Genomic DNA, 27,544 nt, shown 5'->3' on the forward strand with positions numbered 1-27,544 from the left:
AAGGGGACTGGCACTGGCCCAGAGACCAGGTGGACGGTTCAAAGGGGCATCAGGGTTAGGTGGGTTTGACCTTGGTTGGCCTCGTTAACCCAGCGCTCTCTTGGCTCCAGGCCTCCCCACAGAGTACTGGTAGCTGGTACTCTCAGGTGCCTTTCCAGAGAGTGGGCCAGACCAGCGAACTTCGCCAGTGACTCCGCCCACGAGGTGACTCCGCCCACGAGGTGACTCCGCCCACGCAATGACCCCTCCCATGTGGATCCTAAGTGGATGCCGTCTGGAGGCGGAAAAGCGTTGGGGAATCTGATTGGCTGCTCTAGTCAGAGCCGCGTAGAGGGCGGGGCGAGGCCTGCAGGGGGCGGAGCTTGTGTAGAGGCCCGCCACCCGGCGCCGGCTCGGGGAATGGATGCTCTTCTGGTGTGCGGGCGCCGGGGGCGGGGAAAGCACACGCCCAACGGCGCGCTGGCCCCGCCCGGGACCCGGCGGGAGCGCGGAGGCACCTTCTTCCTCCTTTGCTGGCGCTGGGCTGAGCCCGGAGCCGAGAAACTGAGTTGGCTCTGAGCTCCCTGTTTGGTTTCTGGGCGGCGGCAGCCGGAGGAGGAACATGGCGCTCGTAGGCAACGGAGCAGAGTTGGAAGCGGACGAGGTACTGGCTGGTGGGGAGTGTGGGAACTGCCCCTGGAGCCCGGGAGGAATGAGCGAGCTCGGCAGGGTTGAGCAAGTCCGGCAGGGACGGTCAAGGTGCCGCCCCCTTGGTTCCCTGTCTGGGACCTGCAGCCTCTCGCCCGGGGGAAGGGACAGGGATTGCGGCTGGGGACACGAGGCCTTGGGAGGTCTGTCCTCGCTGGAGCGAGGAGTGTCTCTGCGGCTCTCGGAGCGGAGGCGCTGCTGAAGTTGCGGGCGCCGGCATCGTGGGCTCTTGCGGATCGGAGGACACCACGTCCGGCCAGCGGGTGGATGGGTGCGAACGCGCGGGAGCGCAGGACCCGCAGTACAAAGCAGTACTGAGCCTCACCAGGGACGCCTAGGCTTTATGAGGTCTGACTCTGAAGTCCCGACATTGGCCCTTTAGAGTTTGTAGAATCGTCTCTTGACCTGGGAATTTCACCTTCTCTGGAAGTTTCCAGTGGCAGAACAGAAAGGCTTGCAATCGATGAGAGGAGGGGGACAGCCGGAGGAAAAAGGAGCCCTCGGGGTGTCTGCACCCGCGGGCAGTGCAGGGCTGCCCAGGGGCTGGAAGGCTAGGGACCTGGAGCAGCAGCCCAGGAATTGGTGCTTTCCCCTCCGTGTACGGGGCCCGGGCCTTTTCCCAGCAGGTTCCCAGTGTGGGTGGTGGACGGAGGGAAGGCGCTTGGAGAGCCGACTCCGGCCTCTAGTGGTCTCGACTGTCTTTAAATAATTAGCCACTTCCTTCTGTGGCTGGCGCGCCCGGGTCTGAGCACCCTCGGGCGGGCGAGCAGGACCTGTTGATTTATCGACTGTTCCTTTGAGCAGTTGGCAGCTCCGGAGAGACGCGCTCTCCGGCGCTTGAAGTTGAGGCCAGCGGCGGCGGCCGCAGGAGCAGCACCCACAGCGACTGCTGCTGCCATTTTACCTGACTTGAATTTTACAAGTCGCTGCCTGAGGAGGCTTAGTTTCAAATGATGCAATAGTGGAAGATCTGGAGTTGGCGGGTTAAGCTTCCTGTCCATCTCTTTCAGTGTCGGGAAACTCTCCTGACAACGAATACTGTGTTTGAAATGTAGCACTTAAAATAAAACAAAAACCGAGCTTCAGCTCCTTTACACGACTGGCCGACAGGAGGGCAAGCCTGACTGTCCAGAAGCTTCCTTACGACATGTGCCTTCCAAGGAGGGTATCAGGACCACAGATCAATGAACTAGAGCTTGCATAGCTGCATCTATTGTTGAAACTTTAAAATTACACATAAAGGCAAATGATGAAATAGCATATTTGTTGCCGTTTTCATCTGTGACAGCCTTTCTTTATTTACAGCTTTAGGCTGTCTTTTTGGTATGACCTGGAGCCGGCTTTTTTCATTCCTCCTGTCTTAGATCTTTTCTGTAACCAACATCATAACACTCATAGTGCTTTGACTATACATTCACTTTATCCCTTAAAGGTTTTTATCGCTCCCTGCTGTATATTAAATTATGTATCCATGTTCTTGGCATGCAAGGCTCTCTACAGTGTAGTCTCAATCTGATGTCCCAGCCTTGTCCCCAGCCACTTTTCTATTTATAACCATTTAGTTTAATGTGTTATGCCTGGATTAGAAATAAGGAAACAAGACTGGGAGTAGGGAATTCCCTGGCAGTCCAGTGGTTAGAACTCTGCCCTTCCACTGCAGGGGGCATGCGTTCGATCCCTGGTTGGGGAACTAAGATCCCACGTGCTGCATGGCACAGCCAAAAAAAAGGGACTGCGAGTAGCTAGTAAATGTGGAGTGAAATTTTTGAATCCCTGGGCTTCTTGTTGAAAAAGATTTGCTACACTTAGGGTGATATAATTGTCTAGACCAGGGCATTGTTGGGAGAGAACACTTGGACAGTAGGTGTAAACTGGGACTGTCTTGGGCATATTGAGACATGGCTACCCTAGCTGTGCCCACAGCCTGCAAGGTGAACCTAATGCCACGCGTTTGCTAGGGAGGAGGGCTCTGGCTCTGTGGGGGAAATTAGGTTTTAGAGCAGCAGAGAGCCTGGCACACAGATACTTGGTAATACGTATTTATTGAATGAATAAATTCAATGAATTTATTGAATGAATGAAGACTGTGCTTAATAACGTCTCAGTTTTTGCCATATCTTTCATTTGTGTTTTAAAATTCAGTAACTGTTAGGCTCCCATTACATGTTAGGTACTCTACTGGTCCTAGGAAATGAGCAAAGTACAATCAGAATTTTTTTGTTCATGCCAAATCCACTTTTGTTCCTCATGGTGCACCATTTCCATTGGAATAAATTTTGCAAACATTTATTGAACATTTGCTTCGTGCTTAAACTTAGTAGGTGTCTTAGAAACGGAAGGCAGTTTTGGCTCTCTACGGTTCTCAGTCTGGGTAAGGAGATATGGCACGTGAACAAGAACTCTAGAAAAGAGATCAAGGCAGGGTAAGCAAGTAAGAAGTGATGCATTGTCAACCGGGTACCCTTGACTTATTTGTGGAAAGTCCTTCACTTTCAGTGGGCTGAAGCACTCTACCACAAGCACACAAGACCCTGCTCTTCAACTTTCTGGATGTGTGAAACTAAAAGAGCTGGGAAGTTTTTCAAACAATATAAATTTGATAGTCTTTGAGGCCACTATTTGATATGCTAGGAGAGTAAAAAGGGACAAATTGGTGTAGTTGGAAAAGTGGTAGGTTAGGAATTAGGTGAACTGGGCTCTCAGCTCAGCCACTAATTTGCCCAATAGCCATTCATTCATTAAGTGTGCAAACATCTGACTGTGTTATGTGCCAAGCCTGGTCCTAGCTTGGAGATACAACAGTGACCCAGGCTGACAAGGTCTCTGTCTATAACAATATAGTGACCTTGATTGAGCCAGTCTCTCTACCTCTTAGGGCTCTTTTAAGTTTCCTCATCTGAAGATGGAGGGGCTCTATGAGCCCCGAGTGTTCTTCCAGCTCCAAAAGTCTACACTTTTAGAGGTGGGGGGCTCCTTTGTTTGGGAGAAAGGCTAATAGTATGGGAATCTCTTTTCTTTAAAAGTACCCAAGGAGATGATGGAGGTAGAGGGGCTCTTATTATCATTGTGGTATGGGGTGTTTTCTTAGGTAAACTGGTGTTTTTTGTTTTTTTTTTGTTTTTTTCTCTAGGTGCTAGGAGGATAAACGTGGGAACACAGAGGTTAGGGCTTGCAGCCTCAGGGGTGGCAAAAATTGGTTCTGGAGGGAGGCAGAAACTTCTCAGATGTTCCAGTGGTTTGTGGCCCTTCAAAGCTTGGTGGGCAAAATCTTACTTCTTAACGTTTAAATTTCTCTCATTGGTTTTTCTTGGGTATTACACAAGCAACATTGACATTGAGTTCATGGAAGATATACAGAATGTATGCAGGGTCATTACTACAAACCTATGGCAACTAGATGGCTATGACTGGAGAACTTTCTGTCCATCAATAGCTTGATCCTGAAGCCATATCTCTGTTGGTGACTTCCTTATCCATTAGGGCTGCCTTTGGCTGCCTTGTGGCTGTTAAGTGCTTATGTTTGGCCCACACTACTTTGTGTGTGACTTGGGATTTGAAAATTAAATAAAAGTACTTTATATTTTATTCTTTAATCCTATTAGAATTATTCAACCCACTAATAACTATGCCAAGTATTGAAAAGAGAAACTATTGATGATATCTGAATGAATATGTAGCAGCTGGATAAGTTAAAAATTATTTTATCATATAAAACAAGAGTTAAGTTCATGAAAAATAACTTTTAAGAAGATTTTGTTTTCAATTGTTTTACCTTTTCTGGAAAAATAGCAGTTTTGAAAGTTTGAAAAATTTGGTTACATTGCTATTATTATGTAGAAATTGGCAATTTTTATGTATAATTTGATACATCACATTTTTACATTAAAATTACATTAAAAGTTACTCAGCAAATACAAAGTTTAATGTTAATAGCTTTAAAATTTAAAACATGACTTAACATTTTTATTGCCATTCTGAACCCATTATTATATAAGAAGAATAAACTTTATACTTGCTCTTTTATGTATAAAGTACAGGTATATCTCTGTGCTATTAACATTTCATGGGGGATGTGGTTAGGAAAAAAAATGTCTAAAAAGGCTCCTGGGGCAGGAGGACAATATTGAAAAAAAGTTGAGAAACACTGGATTACGGAAAGAAATGGTTTATGTGACAAATGCTTTCATGGCCTGAATTTTTGGCCCAGGACTTTTTGGATCTAATTCTGATTTAGAAATTTTCCCCACTGGCGCTTTAGATGAAGTTTAGATAAAACTGATTGCTACAGTTTTCTTCGTATCAGATTCATTCTTTCATTCCATCAGTGTTCATTGAGCACCTCCCCAGGTGCAGCAGTCTTCAGGTGCTGGAAGTCCATACTGAGATAAGATGGCTTGATTGCTCTTGAGGAACACACGCTCTAGCAAAAGACACAGTTACACAAGTAACGAGTGCTGTCTTTGGGTCAGGGTAGATTTTAGGTAGGAGGGTCATATAATTTATCATCCACAGCAGGGCCCTGGGGAAGTCAGTGTGCTGCTTTCAGTAATTACTCCAGGACAACAGGTGCAAACAGAAATGGTTGGTTGCCCTCGTTTAGCGGCTGGCAAAGACTTTAAAGAAGAGGTGGTATTTGAACTGGGTCTTTAAAAAAATTTTTTTAATTAAAATATAGTTGATTTACAATGTTGTGTTAGTTTCAGGTGTATAGCAAAGTGATTCAGATGTATGTGTGTATATATATATATATATTTTTTTTCTTTTTTAGATTCTTTTCCATTTTAGGTTATTGCAAGATTTTGAGTATAGATCCCAGTGCTATACAGGAGGCCCTTGTTGGTCATCTATTTTATATATAGTAGTATGTATATAAAGGAAACAATCCCATTTACCATCGCATGAAAAAGAATAAAATACCTAGGAATAAACCTACCTAAGACGGCAAAAGACCTGTACTCTGAAAGCTATAAGATGCTGATGAAAGAAATCCAAGATTACACAAACAGATAGAAATGCATACTGTGTTCTTGGATTGGAAGAATCAATATTATTAAAATGACCATACTACCCAAGGCCATCTACAGATTCCATGCAATCTCTATCAAGTTACCAATGGCATGTTTCACAGAACTAGAGCAAAAACTTTTAAAATTCGTATGGAAACACAAAAGAGCCCGAATTGGCAAAGCAATTTTGAGGAAGAAGAATGGAGCTGGAAGAATCTGGCTCCCTGAACTGGATCTTGAAGGGTGTGCTAGGTGGAGCAAGTGCAATAAGGCAGAGGCGTGGGTGGAAGTTGAGATGGGGCGGGGATGAGAGCACGCCCTGCGGTCAGCAGGGTGCTCAGCATATGGGGAGGAGTGCCTTGGAGGGCTGCGATGTCCTAAAAAATGGGGACCCAGAGGGCTTTTTAACTAGGCAAGAGTGATACAATTATTTATTTTAGGAAGCTAAGTCTGGTGAAGTTGGTGCAGCCAGACTGGGGGTGGCGGCAGGAAAGGCAAGAGGCTGTTGCGACAGTTCAGAATGGGAGGTGGTGAGGACTGGAGTGGAGCAGAGGTCTTGGGGTTGGAGAGAGGAGGCCAGAAAGGAGGGACTTCTCAGGGAGGACTCGGAGGAGGAATTGGCCTGGTGGCCTGTTCCCTAGTTGGAGGGGCAGTGGAATGGGCGGAAGGGAAGAGCCGGTAAGAGATGATTCTTGGCTGGCTGGCGGTGCTGTTACCTAAGAAGACAACTGGGTAGGATTCAGCCTTCCGGTGGGTGTGGAGGGTGGGGAAGGACCTCATGCAGAATTGACTCACCTGCTTGGCTCACTGTGACTTTCCTTACTGAGGGAGCACGGCCATTTGCTTATGAGTGGATGAATCTGGACAAGGTTAGGAAAGGATGTTTGTAAATTGGTCCTGCAGGTGAGCGAGAGGAAAAAAATAGCATCAGCTTACCGTCGTCAGCCTGGATGCCAGCTCAGGTTAACAAACAGGCAATTTTCCTGAAATGTTCAATTTTTTTTTTTTTTTTTGCGGTACGCGGGCCTCTTACTGTTGTGGCCTCTCCCGTTGTGGAGCACAGGCTCCGGACGCGCAGGCTCAGCGGCCATGGCTCATGGCCCAGCCGCTCCGCGGCATGTGGGATCTTCCCGGACTGGGGCACGAACCCGTGTCCGCTGCATCGGCAGGCGGACTCTCAACCACTGCGCCACCATGTGCGCCACACGGTGGACATGCCACTGTGTCCCCTGAATGTTCAGTTTTGAATCATTTGAAAGACCATCTGTTCTGGGAATGCTACTTTCTCAGTGAAACTTGCCCTCATTTTCTGCTCACGTCCCCTTTGCCCCACACCTCCTACCTCCCCCTCAAGTCCAGAGGTGCAGGCGTGCTTCTTAGACAGGAATCAGTTCTTCCTTGGGTTAGCTGTTTGCTTTCCTTCCTATCTTAGCTCCCTGCGCACGGGTGCTGTTACTAATTATGCACCGTGTGAACTGGATACTGTGACTTCTGAGAGGCTAGTGGTTTCCGTCTGGCTGTCTGTTGACAGTCCCCCGGCCCCCAGTCTCAGGTGCCCCGGTGGCCAGCTCAGGCAGGTCTCCTGAAGTTACTGTGTGCTCACTTCCCAGGAGAGGAGTGCCCGGGGATTCGCCTGGGCGCTGAGAGGCTTCCTGGGGAGAGCTTCCCTTTGTCAAACCTCCCCTCGGTCACTGTGTCAGAACGTTCCTCTTCCATCCCTGTGCTTCGTGGGAGTCGGTCACATCCCCAGACTCTGGCCAGTCGGCCGTACTGGCTAGGTCACCACACCTCTCTAAAGGGACTCTTGACGTGTTGACTTCCTGGCAGTTCATAATGCCATTATGCATCTTGAGCTCTTTACTGAAAGACTGGGTGTGGAGTAAGAGCTTTTTTGGCTGAGATCTGTGGACCTGTATTTTAAAATATTTTAGTGAAATGATGCACTATGTATATTTGTTGGGTCTGATTGTAACTAGTGAAGGAGAAGATTATTCAGTCTACGTTCATGTATCGGGTTTTATGCCAGGTGCTCCTGCCCTAAGTGATGGTCTAGTGGGAGGTGGGGGTGTAAACAAATAGATGCAGTTATCTGTGCTGAGAACTACACAGGAGGGATGCCGAGGTGCTTTGGCAGCACGGAGGAGGGCATCTCACCTGGAGTGGGAAGAGGGAATGGGTAATCAGGGATGGTTTCCTCAAGGAGGCCATTTCTTAGACATTCTGGGTCTTGCGGGATGAGTAGGGGTTAGCCATGTAGAAGAGAGCTGGGGACAAAGGGGACTCTTGCAGTGCGTCCCGGGGAGAGGGAACAGCAGGCATAGGGTTCGGAGGTGAGGAAGAGCTTGTGGTGCTCTGGGTGGCAGGAAATGAGGCTCAAGGGCAGGAAGGGCTCTTCTAAGTTTTTCATGCTGAATCGTGGATATCATGATGTGCAATGGTGTGCATTTAAGGGTTTCAGCTGAGCAGAGGTGTGGTGAGATCCGAGCTGTAGGTTGGTCCCTCTGGCAGTGCATGGAGGCCGATTGATTGGAGGAAGACAGGATCGGAGGTGGGGAGGGAGGTTGTTTTCTGGTGTTTTTGTTTTGTTGAATGACTGTTACAGCCCCCTGAAGGCCCACTCTGTGCAGCGCTAGCTAGGTACTGGGATAACATGATGGGAAAGACATGGCTTTGATCCCTCTGGAGCAGCCAAGCAGGAATATGGACACACAAAACCACTCTCACCTGGAATGGAGGGGCGAGTTCGGCGAGCTTGTAAGCAGGCCTGGGGCCTCAAGAAGGAGGAGGAAGAGAGGGCTTTCCTGGGGTTGTCACTCACCCTGAAGGTGCTGGTGAGGCGTGCCTCCCTGCCCCTCCGCCCCCAAGTCAGATCAGCTAACTTGGTTTCCAGACCAAGTCTTTACTGCCCAGCTGTGTGACTTAACCCCTTTGGGCCTTGGTTTCCTCTTATGTAACCTGAAGGAATTGACCTTGATGATCTGTTTCTGAAGTTCTCGGCTTTGACGTTTGTGATCTAGAAGGTGACATGGGATCTGGACTTTGAGGGGTGGAGTTTTAGCAGGCAGCCATGGAGAGCAGATCACGGCTTCATTCCTTCAGGCAGAGGGACCAGTGGGGAAACATGCCCGGGCATGGGTGAAGCTTGGTGGAGGCTGAAGTGCAGACTGTGCGAGGGCTCTGTGGTCGAGGCTGGAAGACAGTGCTGTGTGTGTTCCAGCAGATTTTGGTAGGTCTTGAACGCTCAGCTAAGCAGTTTGGCTTTTTTGTTTTCGTTTGTTTTTTCAATTTTCTTCCTTGACATATGTATCCTCCCACATTTGGGAAATGTGTTTTTTTTTTTTTGTTTTGTTTTTTGATAAAGGAAGCAATGATGATCCCATTTCTTTTCCTTTCCCAGCCCCATTTCCAAAGTACTTAGTTTTAAACTGATGACTGTAACCTGCAATGCACTAGTTAAGGAGGCAGACAAGTCAGGCACGACTGAGTACTTCCATAGGCTGTGTTTTGTCACATAGACTCTTACCCTCAGCTAAGTTCTCAGACGCAGAAGCCCTGGACCCACGACTCTGGTGCCGTCAGCAGGACCAGTCAGGGGTTCTCTGAGGGTGTCCCTCTGTCCTCCTTTTCTCTTGCCCTGCTTCTTTAGGCTGCTTTGCCCCAGAGTTCTGGGCTTCCTGGTCTATTTTCCATGCATGAATCACAGTCCTTCCACTCAGAGCTAAAGGCAACAAACCTCAGAGTCTCACCTCGTTTTTTCAGACAAAATGGGGTAGGATCTTTTTGAGAGGAGGCGGGCAACACAGATGACAGAGTGGGAGAGTCCGGAAGAGAGGGGAATGAGGCCTGGCTCCAGGACCCTCTGCCGGAAGCACTCAGATGTCATCATCTGTGCAAAATCATCACCCGAGTGCTTGTTGTTCGAGAATAGCTACCCCTGGCTTGGATTCCGGTCTAGGCTTCTCGTCTCATTTGCTGTGTGACCTGGAGCTCGTTATTTAACTTGTCTGATGCTTTTCATTTATAAAACAGGAATAATGACAACTACCCCATAAGGTTGGCAAACAGGATGAAATACGAGTCTGTTTTACAAAGCACCTGGCACATAGAAGTACCCTTAACGTGCTAGTTTTCTCTTCCCTTCAGCTTTACCTTAAGGTATTGCTGCCACGGTTTATTATTTATGGGTTTGATGGAGAATCTGTTTCAGTGTGTCCGAATGTAGTTTCACCTTATCTTTGCAGCCTATAGGGAAGAAACTAATGCAGAAGTTCACAGCCTAGACACAGGCAGTGACTGGCTGAAGGCCATCCAGCTCACTTAGGCATGGAATGAGGGTTAGAAGCCAAGTGCTGTAACCCTACATTCATGGCCCTTTCCACTAGGTCAGGGAGTGGCAGACTGTGCTGCAAGAACAATGTAGCCTCCCTCCTGCCTGTTCTTGTAAATAACATTTTATTGGAATACAGACATGCCCGTTTGTTTAGGTGTTCCCTGTTGCTGTTTACACTCAATGTCAGAGGTAGTGGTTAGGACACACCGTATGGCCCACGTGGCCTAAATATTTATAGGGTCTTTGTGGAAACATTTTGCTGACCCCTGTACTAGGTGATTTCTAGGGCTATACGTGAGTTTGTTTATAAAGCGTCGTAAGCTTTATGAATTAAATTTGCTTGTTTCCTTAATACTCCTATTATAGGCATCAAAAACTCGGAAAACATAGAAATCTATTTGACACACCCCATGAAGTGCTATGGCAGAAGTTCTGGAGTCAGACGGGTTTGAATCCCTGCTCCTCCGTGTACAGACTTAGATAAGTTAATCTCTCTAAGCTTCAGTTTCTTCATCAGTCAAATGGGGATAATGTTGTAGAACCTGCTTCAGAGAGTTATTTATTTATTTATTTACTTTTGGCTGCGTTGGGTCTTCGTTGCTGCATGCGGGCTTTCTCTAGTCGTGGAGAGCCGTGGCTACTCTTCGTTCCGGTGCGCGGGCTTCTCATTGCCGCAGCTTCTCCTGTTGCGGAGCATGGGCTCTAGGCGTGCGGGCTTCAGTAGTTGTGGCACGTGGGCTCAGTAGCTGTGGCTCGCGGGCTCTAGAGCGCAGGCTCGGTAGTTGTGGCGCACGGACTTAGTTGCTCCGCGGCATGAGGGATCCTCCTGGGCCGGGGCTCAAACCCGTGTCCCCTGCATTGGCAGGCGGATTCTTAACCACTGCACCACCAGGAGAGTCCTCAGAGGGTTATTGAGAGGATTGACACCCTATAAAGTGCTTAGCATATGGGGTGCAAATGTTGGCCCTTAGTACTATTATTATTAAGGCTGCATGATGCGGATACTTGACATTGATTTCCCAATCCAATAAGGAACTGACCTTGCATAAACGTCGGCCCATGCAGAGTCCTGCAAGACTCCTCTTCCACTTGGATTCCTTTAGGTTGATGCAGATACCTCTAAGGCTAATCTCAGGACTCCAGCTAGGTCAATTCTGCAAGTTTATAATCCTCACACCTCTCCCTCCCTGAGCGGAGAGGGGAAACCACTTACAGCAAAAGAGAGTATAAACATGGGCTCAAAGGGCCATCTGTTTCAGCAGAACAGTGTTTATAATAGTCAGCAAGGGACTTGGCCATATCCGTAATATTTTGAAACTGACATTTGCCCCCTGACACCTAAGTGGTACGTGTGGTAACCTCTAGTTTCTCCAAATGTGTGGTTGTGCAGGATGGTCCCCTCTTTAACATTGGTGAATGTCATAACATTCTTATGACATTTCCATAAGATCGTAAAGCACCTAGATGTTAATAGGAGACTGTAGGAAGTATGTTTGTGTTCGGCTACTTAGTCTAAGAGGTTAAAAGGTAAAGGAGGTGACAGTGTGTGTGCACTCCTGGGCCCTGGAGGGAGCTCTAGGGTTCTTTCTCTGCCTCAAAATCATGTGCCATGCCAGACTGCTGTGTTTAAAGTTCGAGTCCATCCTCACCTTGCTGCTTAAAATCTGTCCACAGTGTTTCTTTTGCTTTTGAGGTATTATGCAAACACTTGAGCATGGTGTATGAGGCCTTACTTGGGACCTATCTTGGTGGTTCTCACAAGGTGCATAGGTAACCTGGTTAGGGGAGTGGGTGGCTTGTTAAGATGCATGTTCCTAGGTCCTCCCACAAGCCATTCTTCTTCAGTGGGTCTGGGGTGGTTCCTAGGAGTTTGCCCTCCTAACAGGACCTTTAATATCAGCTGTGGTGAAGTGCTTGTAGCTCCCCTTCCGGGCGCCATCTCCCAAAGGGGCAGCCTTTCTCACTTCTCAGCTTTTTCATACACTGTTTCCTCACTTGGATGATTCCTCTTCATCCTTGAAGACCTCCCTCAGGTACCGTTTCTCCTCCAGCCTTTCCAGATATTCCCTTATTTTCTCCCCTCCAGGTACTCAATGACCATTTAGCATTCCCGCTGCTTCCAAGGAGAAATATTCCTCTTTCACCATACAGGCTATGACACCCAGCAGGGATAGGATGTAGGTGCCTTGGTGTTCCAAAAGGAAAGGGTGGGACTTTTCCCCCCCAGAAAGCAGCAAAGGAACTCCCTTCAGTGCTTTCTAACAACGTGATATTTTTAGCCTTTCAACCAGAAAGGAGAATTTACCTCCATAATCTATTAGCTTTATCTCAGTATTCTTAAAAAAAAAGCTTTATTGAGGTGTAATTTACATGCCATTCATTCACTCCTTTTAAGTGTACAATTCAATGATCTTTAGTAAATTTACATTGTGCAGCTATCACCACAATCCAATTTAAGAACATTTCCATGACCCCATAAAGATTTCCTTTATCTGCTGCTCTCACCTCAATATACTTTTCACCTTTAACTTGATTGAAAAATTAAAAATCATTAGGATAAAATAGAATTTCCCAGGCAGAAGTAAAAATGAGCAGCCATTATATATGATGAGGACAAAGCAGACATGTTAGGCATCAAAAAGCAAGACTGTAGAGCAGAGTGCATTTGGGTCAGCGCTGACTTGGCTCTTAACACTGTGACGTCATCAGAAGACAGGCTCGAGGGCTGAGTGAATTACCCTTGTCGAGATGAATAATTTGTCCCATTTGCAATAAAGCAGAAGATGTGTAGTATATACAGATGATGGTTTTTCCTGATTTTCTGGTTCATTCCCCAAGGCAGATGCTACTTATCCAACATGGTTAGCTTGCTGCCAAAGCACAAACAAGCAATTGCATTTCTGAGCCATTAACAGTTGATTGAAAGGGACTGTCACCCTAGCACAAGTCTCAAATGGGGCAAAGAGTCAAAAAATTTCTGCCTCGGGCTTCCCTGGTGGCGCAGTGGTTGAGAGTCCGCCTGCTGGTGCAGGGGACACGGGTTCGTGCCCCGGTCCGGGAAGATCCCACATGCCGCGGAGTGGCTGGGCCCGTGAGCCATGGCCGCTGAGCCTGCGCGTCCGGAGCCTGTGCTCCGCAACGGGAGAGACCACAACAGTGAGAGGCCCACGTACCGCAAAAAAAAAAAATTTCTGCCTCTTTTCAGGCATCCCATCTGAATTTCAGATTTGTCATATCTGTTCCTAGGAAGGCATGTGGGAGAGAGAAAAGAATGTGGATGGGCTTACAGGTTAGTGGACGTGGATTGGGTTCTGTCACTTGCAGAGGCACTGTGACCTTGGGCAAGTTACTTAATCTCTCTGTGAGCTTCAGTCTCCTCATAAGTCAGTGGGGGATTCTAATGGCCACCTCAGAGAGTTGCTACTAGCAGCCTTGGCAACTCATCCAGAGCCATTCATTTGAATAGCAATGATGTATAGATTTTGCTTTTTATCAGTACATAAGAATGGCTAGAATTTTCCAGAGCAGGAAAGAATCCTAGTAAGATTGTTATCAAATATTACAACTAGCCATATTGAACATCTTGGTATTCAATATGCATTTGCTGATATTCATTTTAAGATCTAGTTTTCAGAGAGAAGGGTTTTTTTTGTTTTCATTTTAAAATACAAACAATGGTAAATGCCCTTGCAGACACTGGCCCAAGCTAGGTAACCAAGGGCAAGACACTGGGAGCCATAGCTTCCTCCCTCCTACAGTGGGATGAAGTGAAATAACGCATGTAATCTAGCTGGACTAAATAGGGAGCATTCAGAAAATGAGGATGAGTATAATTTATTCATACACTTAATGCTTTTAGAAGCCTGAGGTGTTCACATTTCTAACAGTTTTCTATTTAGTAATATTAGCATACGTGCATAGGTGGTATTTCTCCCAACTTTTCAAAATGGAAAACATTGAGATTCGTGGACTTTTTCATCAGACGTCAAGCAAATTTACTCCGATTTCATAAATGGTAGCGATGACTTTATAAGGTGTTAGGTTCCACGAGTCCAACTGTAATGCTAATTATATTGGAAATTTAAAAAGTAAAGCTACTAGCTTAGAAAGAATCTTTTTTTTTTTTTTTTAATCTTCTAAAGGCTTACCTGCTTTTACCTCCCTTTATAGTTTATGGTGGAGGAGGTTACATTTTAACCTAGATAAGAGTTCCCCTTTTTGATGTACACAGTCAGAACTTTAAGTCTGCATGCCTCAGGGAGCAGGTTTCACTTGAAAATAGATTAGGTTCAACGTGGTGGGGGGGGGGGGGTGGACACAACATGTGACATGCTAAAATGAACTCCTGTCTCTTTGTTAAAGACCAAAAAGCATTCCATTTCAATTGTGGCAATTTGGTGACAATCACCCCTTCCATAATTATTTTAGGAGGAAACACAAGACTTTGGGGAAACAATTTAAAGCAGCATTACTCAACCAAAAAAGCCCTCCCCGTGCCTCATCCTTGATCTTCCCTGGCTGTTCCCCTCAATTTACGCTTCTTTTGCCTCCCACATCTCTGTCATCAGCTAGTCCTGTCGGATCTACCTCCAAAACATGGCTCCTTACTGCATACTGGCCACTGCTCTCCATCACTGCTATGTCCCCAGGCCACACCACTGTCTTCTCCCCCCTGCGTCTCTGGAAGAGCATCCTCACTGGTCTCCCTGCTTCCTCTCTGGCTCTGCAATCCACTCTCACTCTGCAGCCCAAGGGCACTTTTACAAATAGTAATCACATTGCGCCCCTGCTTCAAACTGTTTATTTAGGATGAAATCCACACTTCTTTTCTTTGGCTTTCCTCTTCCAGCTCATCTCCTGCCCCTCTCCCCGTCGTTCCTCTGCTGTAGCCACCCTGGCTTCCGTTAGGTTTCTTGAACATGCCCAGTTCTTTTCCACCATAGTGCTCCTGCGTGAGTGTTTCCCCAGCCTGGCGGACTGCACCAGTTCTTCATGTGACCAGCTCCTTCTCGGCTTTCCATCCTCACTTTAAAGATCAGGTTCCAAGTGCAGTTTTCCTTGGGTTTCATCTTCAGAGCAACCTTTCTCTTTCCTCTATTACGCATCCTGTCTATTTCCTCATAGATATAATCACCGTCTGTATTATCTTGTTTGCTTATTTTCTTCTCTGTCATCTGTCTCCATCAGGTTTCAGCACAGGAAGCAGAAACTGGTGTCGGTAGTTTACAAAAGAAAGAGTTTAAGAAGGGAATCCCCAGATGTTTACAAAGGGGACGGAGGGGCTGTAGGTGTGGTTCTAGGCTGGGCCTCTGTGAAAGACCCTCAGTGCTGTCCAGAACCGACTCACTAGGGCAGGTGCTGGTATTCTGTGGCTGATGGTTCTAGAGCTAAGAGTTCCCAGCGCTTTGCAGTAGCTGTGGTTCAGGGATCAGGAAGCCAGAATGGAGACACGTCTGCTGCCACTGTCTTATATATGCTAGAAGGTGGAGAAAGGATGCTGAGCCCAGCTGTTGAGACCACGTAAGTTCCCTCACCCTTGCTTGACGGCAGAAAAAGTCAGAAAGGGGCAGGAAAATGACCTCAGCCTTTTGGATCTTGTACGGGTATATCTTAATGGGTGTAACCTAATTCTCACCCAGAATCAGCTTACTTCCTCTACAGCCACAAATCTATCAGGCTCTCAGGAGCTCCTGTCTCTGTAAATTGTACTGCAGTTCCTCAAATTTCTCTTGTGATTGATCAAAACTCCATTGATTGTTCTGACTTGTTCTGTTGTCTCCAGATGTTTCTCAGCTTCCTTTTTTTTTGCGGTATGCGGGCCTCTCACTGTTGTGGCCTCTTCCGTTGCGGAGCACAGGCTCCGGATGCGCAGGCTTAGCGGCCATGGCTCACGGGCCCAGCTGCTCTGCGGCATGTGGGATCCTCCTGGACCGGGGCACAAACCCGTGTCCCCTGCATCGGCAGGCGGACTCTCAACCACTGCGCCACCAGGGAAGACCCTCTCAGCTTCTTAATTTTGGCAGTTCTTTATTTTCAGGTTGGCTGCACACTCTTGCCAGTTTTCACTGTAGGTAGCGCTTTCTCTTACTTAAAAAGAAACAATTAAAGAGACTGAGTTTTAGAGGTCTGCACCATTATTCTGATACAAACGCCGACGAGCCTTTAGATTCTCCCAGTATTTATTAGATCAGCTAAGAATTGGTAAGGAAACTCAGCTTCAGATGGCAGCAAATCAAGCAGACCCTTAATGTTCTCTTTTTTAACAAAGTCCATTTTGTAATGTATATCGGCGTGTCAAGTGTGTAGGTCAGTGGCTACATCAGTTTTCATTAGGGGGCTCGGAAAAATAATTGAGTCTTATTGCAAAAGTTTAGATGTGCCTAACCTTATAAGATTCCTTGGCAAAACAGAATTCTCATAATAAGCAAGTTCTAGGTATTAGAATTTGCTCCGAGGGGGTAAAGAGTGAGAGATGTAAAAGTTGCCTAGACCAAATTTGGGACAATCTGAGCACCGAAATAAGTAAGGACAGTAATGTATTATAGACCACTGAAAATAGGTCTCCTTGAGTCCATATGGATGATGACCAACTAGATAGACACATGGAGGAGACGGGAGGGATTTACTTTCAGCAGAATGCCAAAGACCAACTGGTAGAAGTGGAGGGAGTGCTAGAGGTGGGAAAGCAGTGTTCAGCTCTCCTAGTAAAGATGGAGTCAGGTAGCCATCATCACAGGTGATATAGACAAGTTTGGGGGAGGAGTGTGATATTGATCTGCTCTTACCCTATCTCACCACAGATTCCTTATGACTTGCAAGACAAAAATGGTAACTATGCAGTGGAGAAATCAGACACCACTTTGACCAGGTGACCAAAATTAATATCACCAGTGGGGGCAGACAGCATCTGTGCCTCCAGATAGAAGTGACCTGACAAGGACACAGGGTCCCTTCTGTACTAGTCTAACCTGAATCTGATCACAGAGAAACTTTAAATAAGGAAGGTTCTATTAAAAAAAAAAAAAAGAAGAAGAAGAGGGCTGTACTCTCCAAAAATGTCAGTGTCATAAAAGACAAAGGCTGTGAAAATGTCCCAGATTAGAGGAGGCAAAGGAGATGGAACAGATAAATGCAATAGTTGACCTAAGACTAGCTCCTGTATTGAAGGGAAAAATGCTACAAAGGAACATTGTTGGATCAATTGACAAAATTGGAAAATGGACGGGAGTTTAAAGTAGTTAAATTTACTGATGTGGATAACTGTACTGTGGTTATGTAAGAGAATATCTATATTTTTAAAAAATACAAACTGGAGTATTTAGAGGTACAGGGCCGCAATATATGTAATTTACTCTCAAATGGTTTAGAAAAAATTTTTTATCTAGATAGAGAGGAAGGGAAATGGAGTTGAAGAGGGAGAGGGAAGAACAGATTATAAGGCAAATGGGGCAAAATGTTAACACTAGATGAATCTGAATAAATGGCATACAAGCTTTCTTTGTACCATTCTGTAAATTTGAAGTTATTTCTAAATAAAAAGTTTTAGGGACTTCCCTGGTGGTCCAGCGGTTAATTAAGACTCTGTGCTCCCAATGCAGGGGGCCCAGGTTCGATCCCTGGTCAGGGAACTAGATCCCACATGCCACAACTAAAGATCCCGCATGCTGCAGGGAAGGTCCTGCATACCGCAACTAAGACGTGGTGCAGCCAAATAAATAAATTTTTTTTTGTGGTATGCGGGCCTCTCACTGTTGTGGCCTCTCCTGTTGTGGAGCACAGGCTCCGGACGCGCAGGCTCAGCGGCCATGGCTCACGGGCCCAGCCGCTCTGCGGTCTTCCTGGACCGGGGCACGAACCCGTGTTCCCTGCATCGGCAGGCGAACTCTCAACCACTGCGCCACCAGGGAAGCCCAATAAATATTTTTTTAAAAAGTTAAAAAAAAATTTTTTTGGGGGGTGTTCCTTGGTGGTTTAGCAGTTAGGATTTGATACCCATGGCCCAAGTTCAGTCCCTGGTCGGGGTACTGAGATCCTGCAAGCCACGTGGTGTGACCAAAAACAAAAAAAATAAACAGTTTTCTAGAAACAGAAAGTGCTTTTCACTTATACTGGGCACAAAAGGATCTGGGTTATGAAGCAATTTAGCTGAAATGTCATCTGACCTTATTGTGCTTGAATTTTTCTCTAGGTATGTTGGATCTACTTATTGCAAAATAAATAACTTTTTTTATATTGTTCAAATTGTTCATTCTTTTTTACATTACTCAAGCAATACATCAAAGCATTCCTGTTGTAAAAGAGTTAAGTCATTCAGAAGCCACAACATGATCTTTCACTTTACCATTCCTTCCCTGCCCATGCTTAGCAGAAATCAGCATTGAGTTTTGACTAATGTAAATGGGATCTTATACCATACACCTTTCCCAGGAACAGGCTTTCCATTTAATATATCTGGAAGGTATTTCTACTGTTTGCTTTACTTTTTATTTAATGACGGAAGAGAGTTAGATAATATAATTGTACCATAATTTATTTAACTAGTTCCCTGTTGAAGAGCATTTAGGTCGTTTCAATACAGTGTGTACCATAATAGATGGACCCTTGTGCATGTGTATATTTTAATAGTATAGAATCCTGGAAGTAATATTGCTGTGTATGCATTAAAATTTTTAAATAAATACAGCTAGGGCTTCCCTGGTGGTGCAGTGGTTGAGAGTCTGCCTGCCGATGCAGGGGACATGGGTTCGTGCCCTGGTCCGGGAAGATCCCACATGCTGTGAGAGGCTGGGCCCGTGAGCCATGGCCGCTGAGCCTGCGCGTCCGGAGCCTGTGCTCTGCAATGGGAGAGGCCGCAACAGTGAGAGGCCCGCAAAAAAAAAAAAAAAAAAAAAAAAATACAGCTAGACTGACTTCTAAATAGATTGTAGCAACAGTATACGTTCTATTTTCCAACATCTCTGCCAACTGTGGATATTATTAATTTAAAAAATGTTTGCCAGTCTTATGGACAAAGTAATACTACTTTTTAGGTGCACATTTCCAAGTTTATTGGCTATTGGTTTTCTTTTCCGGTGCACAGTTTCTTCATACCCTTTATCTATGATTCTTTTGGTTGTTTATCTCTTTCTTATTGATCTGTAAGAGTTCTTTATATATTATGGATAATAATTTTTTTGCTTGTTTATGGTACCTTAAATATTTTCTCCTAGCCATTTGCTTGTCTTGGAAGTTTTAAATTTTTATGTAGCCAAACCTTTTACTCTTTTCTTTATGGCTTCTCGGTTTTGTGTCTTATTTAGAAAGATTGTCCCTGTTTTCAAGATTTTGAAAAATATTCTGCATACATTCACCTTTTGTTTTTTATTTATCTCTTTAATGCACCTAGAAATTTGAATATGGGTTTATTTTCACTTTGGTCCCAATAGATAACTAATTTATTCAGCATCATTTATTAAATAATTCATTATTCTTTCTCCAATTTAAATTTTAACAGAATCATAAAATAAATTCCTATGTGTACAGGAGTCCATGTCTGCATCGTTTTTTTTTAAAAATTTTATTTATTTATTTTTTTGGCTGCATTGGGTCTTCATTGCTGCCTGTGGGCTTTCTCTAGTTGTAGCGAGCAGGGGCTACTCTTCGTTGTGGTGCGTGGGCTTCTCATTGTGGTGGCTTCTCTTGTTATGGAGCGTGGGCTTCAGTAGTTGCAGCATGTGGGCTCAGTAGTTGTGGCACGTGGGCCCTAGAGCACACTGGCTTCAGTAGTTGTGGCAGGTGGACTCAGTAGTTGCAGTGTGTGGGCTCTAGGGCACATGGGCTTCAGTAGTTGTGGCTTGCAGGCTCTAGAGCGCAGGCTCAGTAGTTGTGGTGCACGGGCTTAGTTGCTCTGTGGCATGTGGGATCTTCCTGGACCAGGGATTGAACCCATGTCCCCTGCATTGGCAGGTGGATTCTTAACCACTGCGCCACGAGGGAAGCCCCCTTCTGCTATTTTGGAATAAGTTTCTATATTTAATTGCTTCTTGTTAGAAGCAAACTGTCAGCATTTCACATATGAAGGGATTGATTTAGTCATTTTGTCTTACAGTATAAAGTTTATTTCTCTACATAATACAAATGTGTAAGTATGCATTTAGCTTCTTGCTGAAATTTTCTTGATGTTGAGGGGGGAGTGCTGGTGGGAGAGAAGGAGAATTTAGTCTTGACAGAAATGAATATATCAGAGTTTTAGCCTTTTGTCTCTTAGACTCCCCCAAAAGAACAGATTAGAGTTCTCAGCATCTCTGCTTTGCTAGCACCTATAGTTCTCATGAGAGTATGTACCCTGGGAGGGAAAGTACTGTCTGAGTGGTCCAGTATTTGGACATAAAACTTTCTCCTGCAGTAATAACAATGAAATTAATCATTTAATGAGAGCTGACATTATCAAATACTTACTATGGACCAGACACCTACATACAGCTCACTTAATTCTTTCAATCCCACAAATTTGGTATTATTGTTATTCCCATTTTACAGTGTTGAATATGAATCTTAGAGAAGCTAAGTAACTTGCCCAAAGCCACACACAGTTAAGAAGTGATGGAGCTGTTGGTGGAACTCTAAACCCATGTTACTAGCATTATTTATTTCCCCCTTGAATTTGAAGCTTGAAGGCTGTGAGTTTTTTGGGTAAATAATTCCTACTATTTTCTAGATTTTTCACATCTGTTTCTTACTCTATTCTCAAAATATCTAATGGGGTAGGGAAGGAAATTCGATGGTTTATCCATTTATGCAAAGGTGGGCAAACTTTTTCTGTAAAAGACCAGATAGTAAATATTTTGAGCTTTGTAGACCATATCGTCTCACTTGCAACTACTCAGCTCTGCGGGTGTAACAGGAAATATATAAATAGACAATATGTAAATGATTGAGAGTGGCAGTGTTCCAATAAAACTTTATTTACAAAAACAACAGTTTGGATTTGGCTCATGAGTTACAGTTGGCTGACCTCTGTGGTGGTGGACTGATCGGATCTCTTTGGGGACACCTGGACATGTCAGCCGGGGGTGGGGCAGAATCAGAATTCCTAGTGCGAAGTGTTGTGCCCTGCCCACTCCCCAAGCTTCTCCAGGCTGCATCACTTAGTACCACTCACTAGTGCCTTTAGGAGAGTCAAGTCCCAACAATAATAGTGATAGTGAGTGTTTTGTCCTGGGTGCTTTGTACTGTGTGCTTTGCACATGTGTCATTTAATCAGTGAATAACCCAGTGAGATGGGAAACTGAGGTACAAGAAAGGAGAAGGCTTGCCCAAGGTCATAGGGTAGTAGGTGGTGAAATGGATTTGAACCCAGGGAGGTTGATTCTGAGCATGTGAGCTCAAGTCTTACCTTATCTCTCCCACATTATGGGCTTTATCAGCTTGAGGTTGCCTTTGAAGCCTTATTCTTCAGGAACTGCCTCTTCCCAGCACTCATATTAAGAGATAAGATTACCTTTTTAAGGCACAAAAGTAAGGGAATGCTAATTCTGCCATTTTTGGAACCGAGCTACAAGTAAGGGAATGCTAATTCTGCCATTTTTTTGTTATAGTTGGAAAGTTTGAGGGTGAAATAAGATGATGCAAGAGGTTTCTTTTTGCTTGTCCTTAGGCTGCACTGAAGACTATCAGCTGTAGAACTACTTTAATGATAACAAAAGAAATTATTTGTTAGTGTTGTGTCAACACGGAGCCGGGTGCATTAAATACGTTATCTCAGTTAAACCTGAAAACAGTGCTGTAAATTAAGTGGCATTATTCCGATTTCACAGATGAAAAAACTGAGGCTCATCTATGAGATGTTGATAAGTTAATTAAATCTCCACGAGTCTTAGTTTCCTTATTTGGATATAATAATAGCCCTATCTCGTAGGGTCATTATGAAGATTAAATGAGTTAAGGCACTTTAAGAATTTAGAGCAGTGTTTGGCACTGAATGGTATTACCTTTTATTATTGTTTTTATTATTATTATCAGAATATAGTAGTAGTAGTAGTAATAGTAGAGGTGAAATTTTTTTTTTTATGATTGTTTGTGAATTGGAAATAAGCATCTAAGTGTCTAACATAGTGCCTGGGTGTTAATAAATGGAATTTATGGTTATTTGTTCATAGGAAGAAGCATAAGCTCTGTTCATTTTAATTTAAAAATACCTCTACTCATGATGGTTTCAAAATTAAGCAGTTTAAAATGTTAAAACTCAGTCTCTTGGTTCTCTTTGTTGTTGTTTGTTTTGTGTAAAATTATTCTCCTGCAAAAATAGTATGCCCTCGATATTCCTCTGTTTACTATAGATTAGGTAGGGCTGGTACTAGAGGACAGGAGTGTGTGACATATTAAGTGATTGCCAAGGTTCATTTTACAGTCATAAAAATAGTAACTGAGGACTATGTACAGGCAAGTAAAGTAATTTGCTCATCTATGTTAAACAAATTCAACAATACACCATTGTAAAAAGACTTGTTTTGCATATATACTCTTTATTACACACCATACATTGCTGTACACATTTTGTGTTTGTACATGCCCATTCCTCTCTGAGGTTATATACAAAACCGTGTGAACTCTATAATAATGGCAATTGAAAGTATTTGTTCAATGTCAATTTTGACTCTGCGTGATTTTCCTTTTAAGTACTGGCCTTAGAACTGAACCCCTACTTTAAGCTGCAACCCAACTCCATATTTATAATGAGGTGCAGAAAGGAAAATATTTCCCCCTTCATAAAGTTAACTGTTTCATTTTTTAAAAACATGCTTCTCTATATGTTAGCAGAAACTAAAGTCATGCTGTCCAGTTCATTTGTTATTTGTGAGGGTGACATCTGGTGGTTCTTTTTAATTCTCACGTTTTCTCTGTGCTTTGCTAGAAGTTGTTAGAAATTCCAAAGAATCATTGTGTGAACTGCTTTGCCTGGTACTTAACATACTAGCTGGCTATTAAGGATTGAGTTAGTACAACTGATAGGGCTTTGAAAGCCCAGCACTGCATTTAGATGCAGTCCCTCTGGATGTCAGCCTTCCCTGAAGGACTTTATTTTAGCATGTGTGATGGACAAACAGCCACCTTATTGGGGAGGATTTAATTCAGAGAATTTAGGGTTTTGAGTAAGGGATGGCATCTATACCAACCTCTTTGCTTTACTCATGAGGCGGCTAGAGCCCCAAGAGTTTGAATATATTAACCAAGGTCACACTGTGTTGGCCAAAGTCACTGTTCCCCAGTGAGCTGAGGTCCTGGGCTCTGTGCCCATAAGTTATGTTTATTGTGCTGAGTAACCCACTGAGTTGGAAGAGTCCGGGCATTAAAGGATAGGAGACAAAGGCATTTTAAGATGGGAGAAGTAAAGGCGGTTAACATTTTTGAGTATTTATTGCAACAAATATTCCCACATTCAGCCTTTTTTCTCTCTTCCAAAAGAGGGTGCAGAATCTTTAGTGGGAAGGAGTTATTGAGGAAGTACAGTGAGGGATCCCAGCTGTGTCTCTGTGAGTTTACTGATTCATCCCATATCTGAGAAGTTAGTATCCTCAGGAATTGTATTTTGTATTTATTGAGCCTGTTTTGCGTTGGATCTTTATATGCTATTAACTCACTAGCATCCTTCCAACAATCTGGGGAGGCGGTTGGAATCCCCATTGTTAAGAGTTTGCAAAGTGCAAAAGTGCTGTGCTAGGTTACAAAGTGGATTCAAAAGGAGTGTCATGGCCCTTGATTTCAGCCAGGGCGTTAAGATAGGCTCTTGAAAGTCAGTGGAGGAGGATTCAGAAGACTAGACCTTCCCAGGGTTGGGATAGAGCTGAGATTCAGACCCAGACAGGTTTAACTTCCTGGCCTATATTTATGTTTTCCACTGTCCTATGTTGGAAATGCACTTAAGCGAATTTTTGAATAAAACAGAACTCACTAACACGTAATAGTGGCTTAGTAAAAATATGCTCAGTTTATTTCTGTGTTCAATGTAATCCTTCCTAATGAAGTGACTACTACTGTATATCTCCTATTTTCACTATCAGACCTGCGATTTTTGGTAAATATGAAGCTTTGAAAAAAAAGACAGGACTTATGGGGTAATATTGGAGTACTTCCCTGGCATGAGAGAAACTAGAGAACTATGTTAATACTGTACTTGGAGAATGTGTGAAATCATTTTCAATCTCAAGTGATGAATGTTTAAAATAAAAATTTCTCAGGCACACATTTTTTTCTTCTGGCAGTTGATTTTTACTATTTGTATTATCTGAAATTTAAAAACTATTTTTGAATAATGTTGGAAAACTTCCAGTTTTTTTGTAAGCATATCCAAAAAATTAGATTTTATAAACCTTCTGGGCAGATTTGGAAGAAGAACTCTGTGTCATGTTCTTTTTTTTTTTGTCTGCTACTTTTGAGAATTCTGTTCATGACTTTGGAAAGGTCACATTTTGTTCACTGCAAGGGCCAGGTGGGGACGAGGGGTGTGAGGGGTCTCTAGTGTATGGGCCCTCGTCGCTTTCCTTCTCTTTCATTAAGAGCTCTGTGGGTCAGTTAAGTTTTGATGTTAATCCTTCAAGGGGAGGTATAAGTGGTGTTTGCACCCTTTAGACGCAGTAATGGGGATACTGAAGCTGAGGTTTACATTTGGCTCCAGAGAGCCTCAAGGCACTGCTGTTCCCTCCTATAATACGAACTTTTAAAAAATGCAGGCTGTAAAATGCAACTAGGAAGTTTAAAGGCCATGGATGGAAGATGTGAGCAGATGAAAAATTCTCCCTGACACATGAGCTCAGGGTGCATATATTAAAAAGTGGTTTGCCCCAATTTTGCTCTAAGGGTCACTTCATGGATATATAATAAAGGTGTATTTTAAATTAATTAATCCTGATTTAGAAAAATCACTTTATTCAAGTTATAGTAGGGAATGATGTCACTTAAGTTTATGCATTTCCCATATGATTCCTTTAACTAGCAATGTGCTTTTTCCTTTTATGTGTGAAAAGATTTACATCCAATATTTGAGGAGGACTCCTGGTGTGTCACTAAGATAATGGTAAAGTGTAACAACTGGTGTCAGTCTTGTTTTCCATTTTGGACGTATTGATTGACCAGGGGAGAATACCATGCAGAGAAGTGTTTGCAGTTCTTAGGGCCACAATACCCATGGCTCTTAATCCCTGCCCTAGTCCTGCAGGAGGCTGGGGCACCCTCTTCATGTCTCATCTCCCTGGGAATAGTCCAGATGTGCCCCAGAGCCAGGCGTGGAATCTGTGACTTCTCAGAGTTCTCAGCAGCTCTGGGCTTCTTTGAGTCCATGGTACCAAACACACAGCTTCCTTAGTCATAGAATGGAATGTTGCGTAAAAGCCGACAGAGCCCCATCAGACCTTGTCATCCCTCCCTAAAGAACAACAGTTAAATGAGAACATGGGGGCTTCAGCTCTCAGACCCATTGAAGTCATCCATATGAGAGAGGGAAAAATAGAGGAAGAGGCAGAGGAGGAAGATGATGATGAGGAGAATAAGGAGGTAAGGGGAGAAAGGTAGAGGCCGTAGAGAAGTGATGCGACTTTTTGGATTTGCAGTATCTCGTTTTAATTTTTATCACATTCCTTCCTACTCCCCCTTCCTTCTTGGAGTAATATTTGCCACATAAATATTCCTTTTCACGCCACAAAGTGAATTAAAATTCAGATGGGGAGGCCTGAAAAGTTTGTAAATCTATTTGGTCTCTTTGGAAATTAATACAGAGTATTTAAATTATTGCTGTTAATTGCATATTTGTTGTCTTTATTTGCCTTTCCCCCTTAGGGATAAAAATAGTGTAAACATCTTCATCATTAGTATCTCCATTATTTAAGATTCTTAAAGAAATAAACATTTATTAAGAACCTGCTGTCACTTAAAGGCACTTACATGCATTTTTGCTACTCAGAATGTTACAAAGTTAACAAATTAAGATGAACATTGTTTAGAAAAGCCTTAGCAGTTGATGCAGCACCCCTCTTCCCTTTCCTCACTTCTGTGTCTGTTTCTGTGTGTGCAGGATCCTCCATCCCTCTGGGGGCAGGGGGTAGGTTTCAGGCTCCCCACCCAGCAGGGAGCAAGCCCTGGAATGCTAGCTGGCATCTGGAAGGTGTCCCCCCTGCCGCCCCACCCAGGAATCTCTCACCTAACAGGGTTAGCCCACTTGCTGAATTGCAAAATGAAACTGTCACGGTAAGGACCTCCCATCTCAAGACAAGGGTTCTCAGTCCGCCAGTCAGCCAGCAATCATCTGCTAAGAGTCTTTGAAGTACCGAGTACTGTGTTAGGTTATAAAGTGGATTCAAAAGGAGTCAGATGGCCCTTGACTGCAGCCAGGAGTCAAGATAGGCTCTTGAGAAAGTCAGGTACCATCTGAGGCAAGGTATGCTTGGGAGCCAGGTGTGGCGCAAATAAATATTTATTACATTTATGCCCACGGGTAGTAGCTCCTCAAGGTTGGCCTCGGCATGGGAGTTGGTGGGGAGGGGGCAGTGCAGCAGCTTCGAGGACAGAACTAAACACTGAGGCTTTCCTATGAACACATCTTCTTTGCCAGCAGCGTGAGCTTTCCTGTGTTACTTTCCTTAAACCAGAAGGACTCTGGATGCCTCTCTGACTATATGTGTGGTAAGCTTATCCAGTACTGGGAGGTTTAAGGGAAACCAGCTGTGGTGAAGCTTTGGGAAGTTGATGGTGAGTTGGAGAAGCAAACAGACCAGAGGTAGAAAAATCTTGTTATGCTCTGTGAGGAATGTATGTGGGGATATCTAAAGTTGGGTGGGAGACTGTTGACTAGCAGTCCCCTGTAGATCAGGTACCCAACCTAGTGGTGCTGATAGGAATCCACAGAGGAAATTTTCTCCCCAAAGCAGCAGCAGGAAAGGGATAGAATTTGAGCTGAGGGTTGGGACTTAGAGAGACAGGTGTATGGTGTGGGAGGTATGAACAGTCCCTTTGACTTCTGGCAATCCATGCCTCGGGTGGAACCCATAGCAGTTTTCCCAAGGAGCTGGGAAACTGTATCTGCAGGTACCCAGGGAGAGAGTGTGTTGTCACTATTAATGTCAAAGTATAATTTCCAAACTCTGGTCTGAAGGGCTGCTGTGAGGCCTCTGCACATGGTACCCTCTGAGCAAGTGACACTAGACAAAGCAAAAAGGAGAAAGAAAAAGGTGACCTAATTTTAAGAAAACCTATGTGAGGAGTGTTGACTTCATTGGCTATGAATTTTTAAAGAGTTTTTGTTTTATTTTATTTTGTTTTCTGTGCCTCGTGGAGATTTGGGGACTAGATTAAGCTCTAACTACTACAGCATTTAAATGCCATGCATAGCTCCTCTGGGATCAAAATGCACCTGAAATGTGGGAAGATGTCGAGCCACAGGTTCTCACTGCAGATGATGAAATTCACCTGAGACCACATAGCCAGAGAAGGCCGAATGGAGCTCTGAATCTAGGCAGTCTTGACCTCAGAGCCCTCCGGCCTAAAGCTGTGT

General features: G+C 44.4%; 1 protein-coding gene across 4 annotated transcripts in view; it reads left to right on the forward strand.

Moving 5' to 3' along the window:
* Positions 1-337: 337 nt before the first annotated feature.
* TTC39B (tetratricopeptide repeat domain 39B) overlaps positions 338-27,544 on the forward strand; it is a 136,872-nt gene continuing 109,665 nt past the window's right edge. For 3 of the 4 annotated variants that reach the window (XM_079926357.1, XM_079926355.1, XM_079926356.1), the window contains exon 1: positions 525-643. In XM_079926357.1, coding sequence (XP_079782483.1) covers positions 602-643 — 42 coding nt within the window. In that variant the 5' untranslated portion in view covers positions 525-601. Of the gene's footprint in view, positions 644-27,544 lie in introns of all 4 variants that reach the window. The other variant, XM_079926358.1, reaches the window with a different exon arrangement.

Source organism: Stenella coeruleoalba (assembly GCF_951394435.1).
Source record: "Stenella coeruleoalba genome assembly, chromosome: 7".
Classification (NCBI taxonomy): domain Eukaryota; kingdom Metazoa; phylum Chordata; class Mammalia; order Artiodactyla; family Delphinidae; genus Stenella; species Stenella coeruleoalba.